The sequence below is a fragment of the Crotalus tigris genome, unplaced genomic scaffold, assembly GCF_016545835.1.
Source record: "Crotalus tigris isolate CLP2741 ecotype Arizona unplaced genomic scaffold, ASM1654583v1 scf7180000019064.365789, whole genome shotgun sequence".
NCBI classification, from domain to species: domain Eukaryota; kingdom Metazoa; phylum Chordata; class Lepidosauria; order Squamata; family Viperidae; genus Crotalus; species Crotalus tigris.
The window spans coordinates 131,843-145,538 of NW_024097355.1; the positions used below are offsets into that span (position 1 = coordinate 131,843).

The 13,696-nt window shown below is 35.9% G+C and overlaps 1 protein-coding gene across 1 annotated transcript in view; it reads right to left on the reverse strand.

Annotated features, from left to right (window-relative positions):
• IQCJ (IQ motif containing J) overlaps positions 1 to 3,888 on the reverse strand; it is a 35,225-nt gene extending 31,337 nt beyond the window's left edge. Inside the window, exons 1-3 of the mRNA XM_039358705.1 lie at positions 3,784 to 3,888; positions 2,485 to 2,549; positions 1,209 to 1,295 (exon numbers count right to left, since the gene is read on the reverse strand). Of these exons, the coding sequence (XP_039214639.1) occupies positions 1,209 to 1,295; positions 2,485 to 2,549; positions 3,784 to 3,888 (257 nt within the window). The remainder of the gene's footprint in view (positions 1 to 1,208; positions 1,296 to 2,484; positions 2,550 to 3,783) is intronic.
• Between the last annotated feature and the right edge of the window lie 9,808 nt (positions 3,889 to 13,696).

Here is a 13,696-nt window from a genome sequence, read left to right on the forward strand (position 1 = left end):
TTAGATAGCACCAGTGTTCAAGTCTGTCCAGATCCTCCTGTATCCTAAGCCTGTCTTCTGGAGTGTTGGCTATTCCTACCAGCTTGGTGTCGTCTGCAAATTTGATGATTTCCCCATCTATCCCCTCATCCAAATCGTTGATGAAGATGTTGAAGAGCACTTGGCCCAGAACAGAACCTTGGGGCACCCCACTACACATTTCTCTCCATGTAGATGCGGTTCCATTGAGGACCACATGCTGAGTACGGCCGGTCAGCCAGCTATGGATCCATCTTACAGAAGTTCTTATTTTCAATGACATAACAGTGACTTTCAGACACACAAAAATCAAACCATAACCAAAAATATTATAAAGACTAAAATATATTCAAAGAAGCAAATAAATTCCATGGAAGTGGTGGAAGCATATGATACCTATATTTGGTTGTGAAGTTGTCAAAGCATTTATTTATTTCTGGCTTTACCTATTGCCTTAAAGCAAGACCAAATGAAATCAAAACAAGAGCAAGGTAGAAATGGCCAGGTACATACTACTGTTCTGTATGACAACATACTTGTTGTAATTGAGAGAACATTTTCAAAGAAGCAACAGCTGCTCGTAACTCTCTGAAAACTGCGCCAATGATGCATTGTTGTTTTTCTGCAACAGACTGATGTGATTAGCCTTTGGCCCCTCTCCAACTCAGCTGAAAGGTATTGAGACATGCCTCCAAAAATATCTGGGGGGATTGAATCGAAGAGAGGGAAATCCTATTCTGCTCCTTGGATATTGTGAACTAACTCCACAATGTCAAAAAAATGAAACGATTCTCTTTCCTTCACAGTTTATCTTTTGTGCAAAGCTACATCACAAAAATATTTTGATATTATATGATCAGCATCCCTGTGATTAAAATGCAAGATGAGGGCTATATCATACTGCCACGTCTTAGACAGGCCCATCCTGACTCTTTCAATATTTTTTCTTTGTTCTGAAATCAATGAGCCACACTAAAATCTCTTCCTAAGTTGCACATTGCATTATCGTGCAGAACTGTTAGTTTTTGGAATCTGAATGGGCCCTGATCTGCTCTCCTTGTCATTTTTTTGTTTACCTGATATTTAAATAACAATGAAGGCACTGATATGCTGAAGTCAGTCGGCCAGGCCTACAGGATCCCCTGAAGTCAAGTAATATTGTAACTGTCAAATTATTTTAGGTCACTTACACTTTCACTTTTGATTCCAAGGGCTGTAAATTGATATGATATTTCTCAATATTATTCTCCATGTCCATGTCCATAGCAAGCTGATGGCTGTTAAAAAAAGAATAATCTATTAATAATCAGTATAATCTATTCCTTCTTATCCACTTTGAAACAAAACATATTGAACCTGCTTACTTTAAAATAGCTTTCCTCAGCACAAAATATTAGTCTCCCCCCCCCCAAAATCACAAATAAGAGCAAACTAATTTGCCAGTCTTCCAATGACATGGACCTTTTGTTTTGACTTATTTAACACTACTGTTTTAATAAGGATGGCTTGGACTATGTATAACGTATAATTGCTAAACTGATGATGTCTATATATGAAGTGCCTCCAGCACTGCCATTAAAGTGACATACTTAGCAAACAGTGCTCTAGGGATTCTGGGGACTATATAAAGACCTCTAGCAATAGGGCACCCTTAATTTAATTTGTGAATCACTTGCAAACTGGTGATGTTCCTAAATCCTTACTTTGACTCCCTGTTCCCTAATTGAGTTGTCTCTATCATGAAAGCTTTGCACCTTCTCACAATTTTTAGGCTTTTTATATTCGCCTGTTCATCTATTACCGATGTTCGTTTTATGATTTACCATCATCTAAAGATCTTCAATTCCTTCAAAAAAATAAATAAATACCTTTTCATTTTTATTTTCCCTTATGCCATCCACAGCGGATGCAGGATACCTTTCCCCTTAAAATTCAACAAATCCTTCCCTAAGACCCTTTTTCCCCTGAAGCCACTGGCACAAGCACCTTTTTTGTTCCTTATTGGTATTATTGAAATAGCCACAAATGCTTCTCCTCTTCCTCCCAAGCTCTCATTTTCTTAATTTTTAGATTGCATTGCAACAGGGATCTATCTACAGTATACACTTCTGTCATAGACAAGTAGATTGATTGATTGATTCATTCATTCGTTTATTCATTCATTAATTCATTGATGGAGGGATTTACAGTTCTTGTTTTGCATGGGAGTAAATGTGTGACATCAAGGAAGTAAGTTTACATCATAATCTGAATAGAGCTGAAAGCGACCTTGGAGGTCTTCTTCTGTTCACGGAGATTGGACTAGAAATTAAACTTACAAGAAATTAAATGAAATTCTATCTTATTCTACAAATTAGATGTTGACACTTATTCAGACTGTAGTTGATTAAACTCTTCCTTAATCTAAGCAAAAGTTAATTAAAACTTGTGCAGGACTTTAATACGGAAATCTAAAAATGTACTTACTTTTCAAGTAAATATTTTCCATCACTAACTTGCTCCAAGGTATGCTGTAGTCTTTTGAGTTCTTCCTGTAGAGAAACAAACAGCAGATATTAAAATATTAGCTTAATTTAGTAAATATTACTCTCCAATTGACTAAATTAGCTTGAACTCATAATCATTATTTTCAGATAGATGGAAGACTCTAACCATCTGGGTTAGTATTTTGTATAATATTTGAATACAAAACTAATAGAGAGGGTTGAAGGACAATATTCCCTCAAACATTTTATTAAACTTTGAAACTTTCTTCCCAAAAATAATTATGAAAATAAGTCCTGTATTTTAGTATATTTTAGTTTTCTTACTCAATATTTTAAAAACCGGCAATAACTTTGCAGTCCATTACAGTAGTATTAATAATGCCACGTTTGTTCTACAATTGTTCCAGAGAGATGATCAGTATTATAACAATAACCTTTGTGTAGGTCAGTCAGAATGTGTAGAATTTTTTCCAACCTTTTCTTATTTTCTGAACTCATGCCCATTTTACTCATTTTGCAGTAAAACAATGAAAATGTTATATTTTAAATACATAGCATTCTCAATCCATTTAACAGCAACTTGAAATAAGATCCTGTAATCGCATTCATCTTTCATTCCAACCTTCTTCAAAAATCTATTCCTCCTTTTTTTCTTGCATGTGTAAACTGAGATAACTCCCCACATTTTCCTGAAAAAATTCTTCCAATAGGATGCTCGAATCTAAAAGTAACACTTTCTATTTTCCAAAGTACTCTAGGGGTCAATTTTGTTTTCAGTATATCCCAAAGCAACATAAGGTAATTTAGAATGTGGAAACAATTTACAATTGCCTTTTTATATGGCTAAGGGTAACAAAACTTGCAAGACTCCCATAAATCATTTTGTTTATGTGTTTGACATTATTTTATATAAACCTAAGGCTAAATACTTAACAAAAAGTTTTTTTTCTTTTAAAAAAGTAGTCTGTAACATTCAATCATTCATTTAAATATTATTGGCTTGTTATTTATGGAAAATGGTAATAGAGCAACTACAGAAAGTGCTACTAAAGTTTGTAATAATTTGGAAGAGCAGAAGGCATAAAATCTATACTAATTTCAGTTTTGCATCATTAAACATGAAGTATTGATTATTGCTCTCTGCAACAAAATTTATGAAGCTAGCTATGTTGCTGTGTCCACATAAAGTGATTCTGATGTTTTGCCCTCAGACCTTAAACCGCTTAAATTATGCTTTCTGATGAAAAAGTATAGCCAAAATGTTGTTCCTCCAATTCACAGCTTTAGGAGATGCATCTAACACATTATGCTGGAAGTTACCAGCTGCAAACTTTAACTTCAGAACGTTAAACTGGAAGTGATCCAAACTTCTGTTTAAATTCATGAATTATGACACCTACATAAATGTGTTACAATGTTATAAAGCAGTGCTCTTTATTTCCATCCTGATTGTTATGAATGGATATTAGTAGTTGGAAGAAATTGAAGTTTGAAAATGCAAGTTTGCTTTTTGGAGTGCAAGAATTTTACTCTCTCTTGTGGATGTGTATACAATATTGATGGAAATATTGGTAAATCTACAGTATTCAGATAAGGAGTAATATTAGGATGTGGTACTTGAATGGTTTAAAAGGTTATTAACATTTTATCAAAGCTACTTAGACATAGTTTTAATATGATAGGTTTGAACCACGTTTCTTTTATACAATTCAGCCCATCTATACATAGTTTGAATACCGTTAGAGTTACATTCCCATGACTTTATACTTATGCTGATATTTCATCGCTCTTGCTCATTTTTATTTTTGACTTTTATAATTTATTAATTTGGTTGTAATTTCTTTAATTGTTGAAAGTTGGGTGGCATACAAGTTAAAATGATAACAATGATAAAGATTGTGTTTTTCCATATATCTTCAGAATTGAGCCAATATAACTTCAGCCAAGATGTTGTGATGGAGTTTGGACTGGACAAATGTGCCATCCTCACCATCAACAGGGGAAAAATTGTGAAAATTGAAAGAATCAAAATGACCTATGGAAATAACATTAAGAGTCTGGATTAAGATCATTACAAATACCCGGGTATCCCTCAGGATGACAACATGAAGCAGATTGAAGTTAAGAAGAGGGTTAGAAGTACATACATCATGAGACTGAAGATCTTAAAATCCACACTCAATGGAGGAAATGCCATTAAGGCAATTAACACCTGGAAAGTTCCAGTCATTAGATACACAGATGGAATACCGGTCTGGACTCAAGCAGAACTAAAAGCCCTGGATAGGAAGAACAGAAAAATAATTAATCAATGCAATGATGTTGACAGACTCTACTTACCAAGGAAAATAGGTGGCTGTGGTATGTTCAAATACACCAGACAGTTGAAGAAGAAGAAAGGTCATTGGAAGACTATCTCAGAACAATAAAGAAGGCTTACTGGGTACTAGAAGCACCCACAAGAAAGACTAAATGAAGAATAGAAAACAGACATGGCAAGGCAAAATATGATGTGGCCAGTACATTAAAAAAAATAGCAGGCAAAACAGATAACAACAAGACCTGGCAATGGCTAAAAAGCAGGAAAGCTGAAGAAAAGGACAGGGGCACTAATTCTGGCTGCGGAAAATTAAACCTTAAGAACAATATATACAAAGTCAGAACAGCAAATACTGCCTCTTCAAAGAAACTGAAGAAGCAGTGGATCACTTAGTTAGCTACTGTAAGAAGACTGCACAGGCTTACAAATAATGGCATGACAATAGTGCATTGGAAGTTGTGCAAGAAATACCATTTGCCTAAAAGCAAGAACTGGTGGGACCATAAAATAGACAAAGTAATGGAAAATGAAGATGCTAAAGTGCCCTGGCATTTTAAAAATTCAAACAGACGACCACCTGCCGTATAACACTCAAAACTTAACAATTGTTGATAAGAAAGACAAATAAGTCTGAATAATAGATGTTGCAGAAACATCTGGAGAAAACAGTATAGAAGAGAAAGAACTGGGGGGGGGGGGGGGGGAATCACACAATACAAAGACCTGAAAATAGTAGTAGAATGATTGTGGCAAAAGAAGGCAAAATTTGTACTAATAGTAATAGGGGCTTAGGAGGCAATTCTAAAGGAACTGGAAGCCCCCCCCCATGAACACCATTGGCGTTGACAAAACCACCATCAGTTAATAGTAAAAGACAGCTTTACTTGGAACAGCTTATATTATGTGACAACAACACCTTTAACACTTTTAACAAAAATATCTGCCTATCTTGGATCCTTGAGAAGGTCTTGTTAGGTGGACAAAAATGCTACAGCCAGTCTAAACATTTGGCTAATTTATTTTTCACCTATTTTCTAACTTTTTTTCTTCCTAATTTTCCAAACTGCTATTTTGTCTCTATCTTAGACATTCAGTACTTCCTTTAACCATGGTTTTAGGACTATAGTTTTTATCTTTATACATATTATAGAATATCTTTCTTTGTCTTCATTTTTGTATGGTTTTTTTATGGGTATTTTTCCTCCTCATCCACAATCTATTTCACCTCACTAATCCAGCAAGAGTCTTTTTTATATATATACAGTGGTACCTTGGTATTCAATGGGTTCAAAACTTGTTGAATTTGGTACTCAACGCATTTTGATGTGAAAATATTTGTACTTTCTTTGGTATTTGGCGCACTACAAAAGGAAGAGGGAGATAGCCGCAGAGGGATGACAGGAAAGTTGCCATGCTGGGAAGGACACTAACAGGAAAAACAGCAGTCAAAAAATTTTCCCAGCCAAAACAAAGGATCACATGGTAAGTCACCTAGTTTGTTTGGCACTCATTGTTTTTAGTACCCATCATGCTTCCCAGAACCAATTAATATTGAATACCGAGATAGCACTTTATTTCTTATTAGCAGAACTCGACATACTACTCTGATACTTATAATTATTTTTACTCTGTATTATCTTTCCTCTCTGTCCACATTCCATTCATTCTGCTGGGAGATTTCCTGTATCTTCTCTTTTTTATTATCCCTCCCCCCACTTTTTGTTTTAATGTTACTTTTAGTCATGTTTCTTTCAGTACTTTTCTTTCCTGCCTATTGTTTTCAGACCTCTATTCTTGATACTAACAAATAATATGATTTCACATATTGAAAAACTCTGATACCCTCATATTCCAAGCAAGGAGAACCTTGCAGCAATTAGCATAAACCCATCCTTACCTTTTTGTCTCCCCTCCCTTTAGGATTTCAACACAGCTAAATTAGTTGAACCACACCAGCACTCCCTCTATATAAAGACCATGTTTTCTGCACCTTAAGTAGTATTTGTGTGTTTGAAACAAATATATCTTTTCATAGGCAGATACTTACATACCAATCATGATTCTCATTTATTTTGGCTCTCTAAATGACTGATTTATTTTTTCTATACTTTCACATCTTACTCCATTCATATTATGTCACCTACTCATGACCAGTCCATTATTGGTGGAATATATATATATATTTAAAAATAACGGTAAAAATAAAAGAGTGATTCCTGGGTGTATGCATACTAAGAAATAAAATGTGAGCACCAGGAAAAGTTAAATCATTAAAAGTTTTATAAAACGTTAAAAGTTTAAATATAAAACATTTAAAAGTTTTTTAAAAAGCAGACCCAGCTTTCGTTGGCTCCTGCCAACATCATCAGGGTGCAAATGAATCAGTGGGAGAGACATTTATAAACAAGCCAGTGCCTGCGCTCGACTCCTGGACCGCGTAACAGCTCCCAACCGGCCAATCGTTGCACCTGTGTCAATTGCTCAGTTTGTCCTCATTCTCCCCATCTACATGCGTACTAGCTTTCACTTTCCCACCTCTCTGCATCTGTGATTTAAGAGGGCACATAGCCTTTCTACAATCCAGTGTGTGATCATTATCACCAAGTTGCTTCTCCCCGTCTTCTCCCTTAAAACCTTCTACACAGATGGGTCTCTCTCCCCCTCCACCCTTTCGACATCCATCACCATCATGTTCCTGCTCTCTATTCCGAGATCCTATTACAAACACCCTGCAAGCACTCGTACTATCTAAGGTTGTTGGGTTGCCTCATACACGGAAAGTACGTCTCCATCCTGTTGAGGCAACCCAACAACCTTAGAGACCTCACCCCCATTGGCCTGAATACTCCCCCCACTTGTATGGAAGCCCCTGTTACTGTGGACTTATTCCTTTAAAGGAATAAACAGCCAAGACCACACATTGCTGCTCAAAGCATGAAGCTGAAAGCACCAGCCTGAAGATGACGAATGAGACTTCGTCGAAACGTCGCCAAGACACTTCCAATTTTACGTGGGAGAAAACCCGAACAACCAAAGACCTATATACAAATACCCGTGAAAACCTCAGAAAACAAATATATATATATATATATATATATATATATATATATATATATATATATATATATATCTTTGAATCTTTGGTTTTGCCAGATGTTGTTTGTGAGATGGATTCTGAATAGCATCTCTCAGCAAAGATGCCACATAGGAATACTGCTTCAAGCTTTTTCCATTCATTATGACCATCCTCCTTATTTTAGCTCACCGTTCCTAGAATGGTTTCTGTTTGTATCTGCACTAAACAGCTGTTAGATATTACATTTTAGAGTCTTCTCTGTAGAGAAGGATAATTCATGTGTATAAGAAAAAGCAGGGAAAATAAAACACTAAAGGATAAAGAATAAAAATAGAAACACTTGATTCAGTCCTACAGAGCTTCAGTTAACAATAATTAATGTAGGGTTGGTTCTCTAGGTTTCGCTCAGCTAAAGTAATCCAAAAGACAGAATGATCTCATTATTTTCATGATGGAGGGCAGGTTAGCTTTCCATGGCAGCACTTCAGAATAAGATTATACAATGTAAATTACCTTACATATAAAGATTAAAGTTGGAGTAATACTATCTGGATTCTCATTTACCTAATAACACTAGAATTATAGCTATATACAACCTCATATCAATTCTAAGGCTATAGTCTTGTACACAATACTGTGCTCAAAATATGATTGATTTCCATGACAATATTGCACATCAAACAGAGATTACAGTCTAAAAATACATATATTTGCACCTAGGCTCATTTAATGCCATATTGAAGGATGATAAGCTTATACTGTTTACTACAAAGCTCTGAACATGGTTTTTGAAGGGCAGTTTATAATTATCAATCATGTTTTGCATTGATGATAATCATACATAGGATCAAATTTCAACAACTTTATTATGATATGAATGGAATTAATATATCCGGTTATAGGATCTTTTAGAGCAAAGAACACCTTTGTCCTTCAAATCTTGAAACTTGTCAAATGAATTAACCTAGGAGGCAATAAACCAAATTTAATTTAATCTGTTTATATAACCAATTACAAGGTTGGTTAACTGACCAACCAATTATATTTTTATTTTAATTAAAGATCCATTTAATGTATATATTCAAAATTAGAATATAGTTCAGCAATAAAGAAGCAAAAGGACAAGGCAGAGAATGAGATGGTTAGCTAGTCATTGACACAATGAAAATAATAATAATAATAATAATAATAATAATAATAATAATAATAATAATAATAATAATAATAATAATACGCCACCCCCAGTGAGGCACTACCTTGACGTGGTTGTGGGGCTTGTGTACTCTGAGGAAGATGAGAGCTATGCCAGAGGTTCAACCATACTGGACAGGTCTCATCAGAGGAGTCAGACAAAGAGTGTCTCTCCCATAAAAAATATGGTGAGACGTAAATTTCAGAATGCCATACCGGCTCGGACGTCGCCCGGGTTAACAAGGTCCGCGCTAGATATTGGAGTTCCTGGATATCTGGTGAAAAATGGGTTACAGGACTCAGGACTGTTGGCTGAGCAACCAGGGCCAGCAGCTGCAGAACTACTGGAAGAAAAGGTGTTTACCCGTCGCAGATACACAGTGATGGAAAACAAAGAAATAATGATCTGTTACTACAGATCAAGTCCAACAAGAAGAGGATATCTAAAACGAATGCACCAGTTCTGGAAAGAACAACATCCAGAATCAGAAATAACAGAACAGAGACTAGCAGATCAACGCCGATTTATAACACGAAATAAATATTCACAGAAACAGAATTGGACGAACTGCAAAGGTTTACCCAGGGCAAAGAAATCAAAGCCTTACCAGAAGTAATTCAGAATGTAGAGGCAAACCAGGGGGAGTTGGCAGTGAAGGAATCTAGCAGAGATATACAACTGTTCTCATTTGGAAACCAGGCACCTCTACCTCAGGAAGAACAAAACCCTCTAACTAAAGAAATACCAAACTGGCCTACAAGAAAGACCAAATGAAGAACAGAATAGAGGCATGGGAAGACAAAGCACTACATGGCCAATACATGAAAAAAATAGCTGGGAAAGCAGATAATAATAAAACCTGGCAATGGCTAAGAGCAGGAAAATTGAAGAAAGAGACCGAGGGACTAATTCTGGCTGCACAAGACCAAGCCTTAAGGACAAATGCATACAAAGTCAAAATTGAGAAGACAGCAACAGACAGTAAGTGCCGCCTATGCAAAGAAGCTGAAGAAACAGTGGACCACTTGGTAAGCTGTTGCAAGAAGATTGCACAAACTGATTACAAGCAGCGGCATGACAAAGTAGCAACAATGGTGCATTGGAAGATCTGCAAAAAATATCATTTGCCTGTAAGCAAAAACTGGTGGGATCATAAAATAGAGAAAGTCATAGAAAATGATAAAATTAAACTGCTCTGGGACTTCAGAATTCAAACAGACAAGCACCTGCAACATAACACCCCAGACTTAACAATTGTCGATAAGAAAGACAAAAAAGTCTGGATAGTGGATGTGGCAGTGCCTGGAGATAGCAGAATAGAAGAGAAAGAACTGGAGAAGATAACAAAATACAAAGACCTACAAATAGAAATAGAAAGACTGTGGCAAAAGCAAGCAAGGGTAGTACCAATAGTCATAGGCTCCTTGGGTGCAATCCCAAAACAACTGGAGCACCACTTGAACACCATTGGCATTGACAAATTCGCTATTAGTCAATTGCAAAAGGCAGCCTTATTAGGAACTGCTTCCATCCTGCGACGATATCTGTAATACCATCAAACATCCACATCTGCCTATCCCAGGTCCTGGGTAAGGACTCGATAGGTAGACAAAATGCCAAATCCAGTCTGAACATCTGGCTGACTGTGCGATGATCGATAATAATGTTGGAAGGGATCTTGGAGGTCATCTAGTCCAACCCCCTGCTCAGGCAGGAAACCCTATAACATTTCAGACAAATGGCTGTCCAGTTTCTTCTTAAAAATTTGCAGTGTTGGAGCATTCACCACTTCTGGAGGCAGGTTGTTCCACTGGTTAATTGTTCTGAAGACCAAGTAAATTATATCCACAGCATTCCTCTGATCCACTAATTTTGTCACTTGGTTAAAGAATGCAATAAGATTTGTCCGGCATGATCTGTTTTTGACAAACCCATGTTGGCTTTTAGTAATGACTTTGTTTGTCTCTAGGATTTTCCAGAATCTTCCCAGGTATTGAGGTCAGGCTGATAAGTCTGTAATTTTCTGTGTCCATTTTTTTTCCTTTCTTGAAGATGGGAACTACATCAGCTCTTTTCCAGTCTTCCGGTAGTTCCCCAGTGCTCCAAGATCTTTGAAAAATATAGTTCAATGATTCTGAGATCACATCTGCCAGTTTCTTGAGAACCCTGGGGTGTAATCCATCTGGTCCTGGTGATTTGAACTTATCTAGGCTGACAGGTGCTCACTTACCATTTTCTTGCCTATCTTAACTTGCGTTTCTATTCTGTTTTTTATGGCATTATTTTTGGTAGGTTGGTCTGTATTTTCCCTTTGTGTAAAGACAGATGCAAAAAATGAGTTAAATAGTCCTGCTTTCTCCCTGTTGCTTGTCACCTTCTTGCCACTTTTCCCCACTAATGGACCAATCATTTCCTTCACTTTTTTCTTGGTTTTTACATGTTGAAAGAAGCTTTTTTTGTTATTTTTGACTTTGGTCATAAGCCTTAGTTCATTTTGAGCCTTAGCTTTCCTCACTTCATCTTTGCAGGCTCAAAGATATTATTTGCTGATTTGCTGATATTCTGACATGAATTTGGATAAATTCCAGGAGACAATTGACGACAGGGGGCCCTGGCTGCTATGGTCCATGGAGTCTCATAGTTGGACACAACTTAGTGACTGAACAACAACAGCAATAAAGAAGCTGTTGTCTTCTATTTAGCATTTATTCTATACCATAGCTTCAACAAGGATAATGGCATATTTAAAATTATTGAAAGAATTGGGAAATTTTATTTGCCAGATGAATATAAGGAATAGTAACCACTACTAAATCTTCCATTATCAAATCAAAGTAAAAATAACAAAATTTAAAAAAAAAGTATTCTAGGAGAGTTAAGTCAGGCCTAGCCCAAGAATGACATATAGAACAATCCAGCCAAAATTCAGTTCTTTATTTGCTTATTCCTTATAGACAAAATCTTTTTCATGAAAACAGCAAGCTCCTATCTCACTCATTTTGGAACACAGGACACAGAATAATTTAAGCTACAGAAAACCAGATTTCTATTGAATTTTAAAGAAAAATTTCCTAATAATAAAGACAATTCAAAAATGAAATCAATTCCTGAGAGACAGTTGGCTTCTTTCATTGGAGATATTCGAGCACGAACTGCACAGCCATCTGGCTGTGCTGCCTGTATTTGGATTCCTGTAGCAGGGACAGGATCAGACTTACTGGCGTAAATGGCCCTTTTCAGTTTTATGATTCTGAGTATTAAATTATACAATAAGAAAAAATATGGGAATAATAATATAATTTCTATTGAAAAGCTACAGTATTTGTATATCATTACATCAGCAGGATCAAATGACCATTGATGGTCTTGAAAATAATGAAATACTGATGCTGGGAATTCTACCATGTATAATATTGCCTAGGATTATGGTAACTGCTTTGGCACTAGACCTGTGATATTTCAACTGTTTTCTTCCTCTTTGAGTGTCACTCCTGCTATATTTTAAAATGTCCCTGAAACTCCTTTCCCTTTCAAAGTTATATAGCATAAGAAATTGAATTATCTTTGGTCATCCTTCTTCATCCTGTATCCTCTCTATACCATCAGACAACATCAAGTTGGGTAAGATTACAATGACAGCTCATGATAGGATTTGATTCACTGTATAGCTCTAGAAACCATTAATCTATTTCCAAGTTTTCTACTCATCTACTCAAACTTCAGGATAGTTTCACTGCAATAGTTAGATTTATGACTGTCTATATAATAACAAGACAGATGTATGTTAAAAAAATGAAAAGAGAGATTAGGATCTGCATTCTTTCATGCTAAGTTTGTGATGCAATGACCTCTTTCCCCTTCTTCTATTGTAAGGAAGCTTTCAAAGTTTTAATATTCCACCTAATAAATAGAGCTTGTTATGCTCTTGATAGTTAAATCAGTGTTAAATACGTGTTTTGAACTATGCTGCTGTTATTGTGAATAAAATATAACAGAAGATAGATCGAATTGTTGCATCTATTAGAATCAAGAAAAATGGATAGGTATTTAGATATCTTGTGTGTTGTGTCATCACTGAACCATTTACACTAAGCATCCACAAAGCTTTATGTTTGTCCCGGTTGTGTTCTAATTAGTAGTTATATTTCTGTACTTCAAAAAATTCCAATTATTCCTGCCCTCTAGCTGCTGCTCTTGGCATAATGTCTGTACAACATGACACCTTCTTTTGTTCTGACTTTCATTGGCATTGGCCTGAAGTACATTGTTTAGCAAAATAAATGCATATAAGAATAGACTCAAACATGGTAAATTATATATTAAATGTATATTTAAAAATGCAGCAACAACAATATTGCCAGACTGCCACTCAAAGAATAAACAAGCTTTAAATATTCATGGAAAAAAAGATTCTGCCTTTCATTTCCTTCCCTGGTCCTTTTGTTTGGTTCTAATGCATTAATAGTAGGAAAGTCTAGATCACACTAACAGTGTCAGTGCATTAGCATTTTGGCAGGGTTTTTGGACCACTGGGTATATTTAAAATTTTGAGAATGTGTGGCAGCTTTGGAAGAAGACCTCATGATGAGGGCAATAACTCACAA